The 5,894-nt window shown below is 47.7% G+C and overlaps 1 protein-coding gene across 1 annotated transcript; it reads left to right on the top strand.

Annotated features, from left to right (window-relative positions):
- Positions 1 to 4,967: 4,967 nt before the first annotated feature.
- LOC117808841 (olfactory receptor 4S2-like) lies at positions 4,968 to 5,894 on the top strand. Its single transcript, XM_034678511.1, has one exon. It carries the CDS (start codon positions 4,968 to 4,970, stop codon positions 5,892 to 5,894), a length of 927 nt encoding a protein of 308 aa, XP_034534402.1.

Here is a 5,894-nt window from a genome sequence, read left to right as displayed (position 1 = left end):
AGAGACTTCATAGGTGTGGTAGAAGAAGAGAGCGCTTTCTTAGATCCTGATCAAAGTGTTGATTTAAACTGAGACTCAGAGTCTGCAGGTTCAGGTCTGCAGGTTCAGGTCTGCAGGGATCAGGTCTGCAGGGATCAGGTCTGCAGTGATCAGGTCCTTACACTCTGAAGATGTTCACACACGTCTTTATTTAATGTCTCCATCACTTCTGGAAAGGGTCAGGTATTCTCAAGTCTTAAATATTGAATTAAGGAAACAAAAGAAATATTAAATGTGACGCGAACATCTTCAAAGTTTAAGTGAGGAGAGGAGGAGAGGAGGGGAGGAGGGGAGGAGGAGAGGAGGGGAGGAGGAGAGGAGAGGAGGAGGAGAGGAGGAGAGGAGGAGAGGAGGAGGAGAGGAGGAGAGGAGGAGAGGAGGAGGAGAGGAGGAGAGGAGGAGAGGAGGGGAGGAGGGGAGGAGGCTGAGTTTGGGAGCCTGAGAGCTTCGTGTGGGTCAGACCAGTAGCCTGACTCATGAGGAGTACGATCCCTTTCAGGTCCAGATCCAGGCAGGAGGACGATCCACTATGTGATACTGATAAGTTAAACCTTTAAACCTAACAGAGACAACATGTGAGGAGGCAGCGAGGGGACGGTTAGGGGTCTGTCTTAGATCACACTGAAAGACAAGGAGCTGAGGAGTGTTTGTTCCTGCTGAGAGCAAGAAGACTGAGAGAGATGAAGAAGGGATGGATGTTTATTACTTTACCTTTTAAGGAAAGGAAAGGAAAGGAAAGGAAAGGAAAGGAAAGGAAAGATAAATAAAGGAAAGGAAAGGAAAGGAAAGGAAAGGAAAGGAAAGATAAATAAAGGAAAGGAAAGGAAAGGAAAGGAAAGGAAAGGAAAGGAAAGGAAAGGAAATCTTCTGGATTGTTGACCTCCTTAAAGAGCCCATTGGACACAGACTCAAACATTACAACGTATTCACTCAGACTTTAAGAGATGAATTATGGGTCAGGTCCCAGAGAGTCTCTCAGTCAGAGCCGGGTCAGGTCCCAGAGAGAGTCTCAGTCAGAGCCGGGTCAGGTCCCAGAGAGAGTCTCTCAGTCAGAGCCGGGTCAGGTCCCAGAGAGTCTCTCAGTCAGAGCCGGGTCAGGTCCCAGAGAGAGTCTCTCAGTCAGAGCCGGGTCAGGTCCCAGAGAGTCTCTCAGTCAGAGCCGGGTCAGGTCCCAGAGAGTCTCTCAGTCAGAGTCTCTCAGTCAGAGCCGGGTCAGGTCCCAGAGAGAGTCTCTCAGTCAGAGTCTCTCAGTCAGAGCCGGGTCAGGTCCCAGAGAGAGTCTCTCAGTCAGAGTCTCTCAGTCAGAGTCTCTCAGTCAGAGCCGGGTCAGGTCCCAGAGAGTCTCTCAGTCAGAGCCGGGTCAGGTCCCAGAGAGAGTCTCTCAGTCAGAGTCTCTCAGTCAGAGCCGGGTCAGGTCCCAGAGAGTCTCTCAGTCAGAGTCTCTCAGTCAGAGCCGGGTCAGGTCCCAGAGAGAGTCTCTCAGTCAGAGTCTCTCAGTCAGAGTCTCTCAGTCAGAGCCGGGTCAGGTCCCAGAGAGAGTCTCTCAGTCAGAGCCGGGTCAGGTCCCAGAGAGTCTCTCAGTCAGAGCCGGGTCAGGTCCCAGAGAGAGTCTCTCAGTCAGAGCCGGGTCAGGTCCCAGAGAGTCTCTCAGTCAGAGCCGGGTCAGGTCCCAGAGAGAGTCTCTCAGTCAGAGCCGGGTCAGGTCCCAGAGAGTCTCTCAGTCAGAGTCTCTCAGTCAGAGTCTCTCAGTCAGAGCCGGGTCAGGTCTTGAGGATCCAGACTCAGGTACAGACCCATATTGAAGTAGTGTAAATGTGTCTTTGAGCTGGAGGAAGTGGAACTGTTTGTTTTAATATGAGGTGTAATAAACATGTCTCCCAGAGTCTGTAAGTGTGTGTGATTATTTACTGATGAAGGATTATTCACTGTGATGTTCATGCTGATAATCCTGCATGGGCTCTGTCTGTTCATGAACAGGACTCAGTTCACCTTGAGCTCCAGAAACTGGTCTTGACAAACCCCTCAGTGTTCTCCTGTAACTGAACGTACGTAGTGAACAGTGTTGGGTCTGATTATTTATTTAGATTAGGAGGGATTATTATTAATAATCATTGGATTCATCTCAGAACTTCTTCTAGGATTGTGTCCCTATAGGGGTCTCTGTGGGGGGTTCTGCAGGAGTATGGGGTTCTGGGTTCAGACAGAGTGTGTTGTAGAAGAAAAGGAAGTGGAAGCAGAGTTCATGTCCAGAGAGGAATCCCTGTGGGATGCAGACAGCCAATGAAAGCTGCAGCTGGTAGAACGTCATCAGCTGTGTTGGCTGGTCTAGTTGTTGTTTCTCAGCTCATGAGTTAGTGACCTTTAAAGGATGAAAGTGTGTTAGGTCAGGTGAGTGTGAGGTATCAGTCATGATGCTGGTGGAGCTTCATCTCTTCACTGACAGAGCGGTGTGTTCGAGGACACGGTGAAGAGTCTGTAAAGCTGTCACCGTGTTGTGATTGATTTCAGAGCTGGAAGGAGGATGATGGGAAACTCTACTCAGACTGTATTCTTCACCTTCAGTGCGTACTCTGACAGCGGGGCCTGGAAGTACTTACTGTGTGTCATTGTTCTGCTTGTATACATGTTGATTGTATGTTCCAACCTGTTGCTGGTCGCGGTGATCTGTATGAACAGGAGCTTACATGAACTCATGTACGTCTTGATGTGCAGCCTGTTTGTGAACGAGCTGTTCCATTTCTCCTGCTTCAGACTCTCTCTGACATCCACACTGTTTCTACTTCCTTTTGCTTCCTGCAGATTTACTGTGTGTTCTCTTATGGAAGTGTAGAGTATGCTAATTTAGTCATCATGTCCTATGACAGATACCTTGCTATCTGTTTCCCTCTGCAGTCTAACACACGTATGAGCACTAACAGAGCTCGTTTCTCTGGCTTGGTTTTTCCCTTTTCTTGGAATTGTAGTTTTAACCTCGTTGATCATCCCTCTGCAGTTCTGTGGAAACATCATCAACAAAGTGTACTGTGACTGCTACTCCACTGTTAAACTGGCGTGCTCTGACACCACAGTTATTAATCTGTATGGAATTATATATGCATACTCTGTAATCTCATTTCCTTTATGTGTGATCATTTACTCGTACATGAAGATCCTTAAAGTCTGTTTCTCTGGATCCAAACAGACCAGACAGAAAGCAGTCAGTACCTGCACCCCTCACCTGGCCTCTCTGCTCAACTTCTCTTTTGGAGCTTTCTTTGAGACCTTACAGGTTTATTATGAGCAGTGTTCCCAACATGCTGCAGATCTAAAATGTTTTTAGAGGAGTTTTAGAAATGGACAGTGTCTACGTTTCCATGATGTTTTTGAATTCCTCTTTAATTCAGAATAAAATGTAATCCTCTTTAAAAAGATTAAAATGACCTTGTAAATAATTCAGAATGAGAATGATCATTCTGAATTAAACTTCGATCTGAAGTCAGTGTCTGCTTTATTCTGCTTTTAAATCTGAATTGAATAATTCCTCCATCACGTTCATTCCCCTTTAAATGAACTCCGGTCGTTCTGAGCATGCTCGTTCCCTTGTTGCCATGACGCACATATTCCAGGATGGCGGGGCCCATCGGGGGACATGAAGCCCTGCACCAGACCACACAGCTTCACGAACGACGCGTGGGTCACCTGAAAGTTCTCCTTCCACTCAACATCCGTGAACTCGGTCAGGATGATTCGGTTCCACCAGTCCTTGCTTCCTTTCATCCTCTGCTGTCTGGCCCTGTGAGAGGGATGTGTCAGTGGGCTGAGGTAGAGCAGCCGTGTCACTAACTGTTGGCTTTGATTCTCCAAAGTCCGGTCTTCCTCCTCCCTCCTCCGGTCCTCTCTCTCTCTTCTCCTCAGCTGATGAAGGTGAAGCAGGATGTTTGTGTCCAGCTGATTATTCTAAACTAGAATCAGAATCAAAGTGAAAGTTGTTCTTATTGTGTGGTCTTCCATGTTGGAACCCAAAATAAAAGAAGCAGGAACTGGAGTCTGTTTTAATACGTCACGCCCGCTCCTGTCCAATCAGAACCCTTCCCAACCCCCAGACCTGAAGAGGAACAAAGACCATCAAACGGGTTCTCATGTAAACCTCAATTCAGAATTACTATTTCCATGGAAACGAAGGAGAATCCTTTAATTCAGAATGAAAGAACATCATGTAACTGTGTCCTACAGCCAACCTTTCCTGAGTTTGATTCCAGGCACCTACACTTTATTTACCCGGATCAACCCGGTGCTGAGGGCGCCTCAAACAGGGTCTGAAAGAGGGGGCGCAAAGGCCGACCCCCAACCTCATCATCACGGGGAGGGAGAAGTTAAAACATGACGAACTTTGCTTCGTCATCAAAGTGTTTCTGACACGTCTGATGCTGATCAGCGTGATCACTGACGTTCTTCTGGAGGTTTGTTTGTGTTCCTTGATCCAGCAGGTTCCTTACAGACCTCACAGACGAGTCCCCTGCTGCTGCAGGCACGATGACATCATCTGAGCTGGAGGGTTTAAAGTAGAGGAGCATCATCAAGGAGGGTTAGGAGGGGAAGGTGTGAGCAGAGTGATCTGAGGAGGGGAAGGTGTGAGCAGAGTGATCTGAGGAGGGAACACATGTCTACCTGAGATGTGTTGAAGTGAATTGATGGTGTTGAAGTGAATTGATGGTGTTGAAGTGATTGATGGTGTTGAAGTGATTGATGGTGTGAGTTTGTGAGTTTGTGAGTTTGTGAGTTTGTGAGTTTGTGAGTTTGTGAGGGAGTGAGGTGAGGGAGTGAGGTGAGGGAGTGAGGTGAGGGAGTGAGGAGAGTTGATGCTGTGTGTCAGTAGGAGTTGTCTCTGTCCTCCTGCAGCTGAGTTCAGTGGTTGTGTTCGACGTCTTGAGACTGTTTGAAACTGAAGAATGAAAAACTCCTCACAGATTCTGTTTTTCACTTTTAGTGCCTACTTTGACATCGGGCCTTTGAAATACTTCTTCTTCTCAGTGGTGATGTGTCTGTATGTTCTCATCATCTGTGCTAACTTGCTGCTGATCTTGGTGATCTGCATGAACCGGAGCCTCCGTGAGCCCATGTACCTCTTCCTGTGCAGCCTGCTGGTGAACGAGCTGTACGGCAGCACGGGTCTGTTCCCTCTGCTGCTGATCCAGCTCCTCTCTGACATCCACACCGTGTCTGTTCAGTTCTGTTACCTGCAGATCTTCTGCTTGTACACGTATGTGAATGTGCAGTTTTATAATCTAGCTGTCATGTCCTATGACAGATACCTTGCTATCTGCTGTCCTCTGCAGTATAACACTCGTATGGGGACTCAGAAGGTCGTCGTCCTCATCGCTCTGTCCTGGGTGTTCCCTCTTCTTGCGATCGTTGTCATGATTTGGTTGAATGCGTCTCTGCAGCTGTGTGGAAACATCATCGACAGGTTGTACTGTGACAACTTCTCTGTAGTGAAGCTGGCGTGCTTTGACACTACAGCCAATAATGTGTACGGACTCATCTACACCTTCACTGTGTTATTTGGCCTTACTGTGCTGATCCTCTACACCTACACTAAGATCCTTAAAGTCTGTTTCTCTGGGTCCAAGCAGACCCGACAGAAAGCTGTGACCACCTGCACCCCCCACCTCGCCTCGCTGCTCAACTTCTCCTGTGGGTGTTTCTTAGAGATCGTGCAGAGCAGGCTGGATATGAGCAGTGCTCCTATGACTGTACGTGTCTTTCTGTCTCTGTACTTCCTCATATGTCAGCCGCTCTACAACCCGTTACTGTACGGACTGAACTTAACCAAAATATACAACATCTGTAAAAGTCTCCTTTTTAGAAAGGTGTGA

This window comes from Notolabrus celidotus, unplaced genomic scaffold, assembly GCF_009762535.1.
Source record: "Notolabrus celidotus isolate fNotCel1 unplaced genomic scaffold, fNotCel1.pri scaffold_160_arrow_ctg1, whole genome shotgun sequence".
Taxonomy (NCBI): domain Eukaryota; kingdom Metazoa; phylum Chordata; class Actinopteri; order Labriformes; family Labridae; genus Notolabrus; species Notolabrus celidotus.
This window is presented reverse-complemented; position numbering and strand designations above follow the sequence as displayed.

Excerpts from the sequence above, each read along its gene's own strand:
- LOC117808841 (XM_034678511.1), top strand. The coding sequence starts at position 4,968 with ATGAAAAACTCCTCACAGATTCTGTTTTTCACTTTTAGTGCCTACTTT.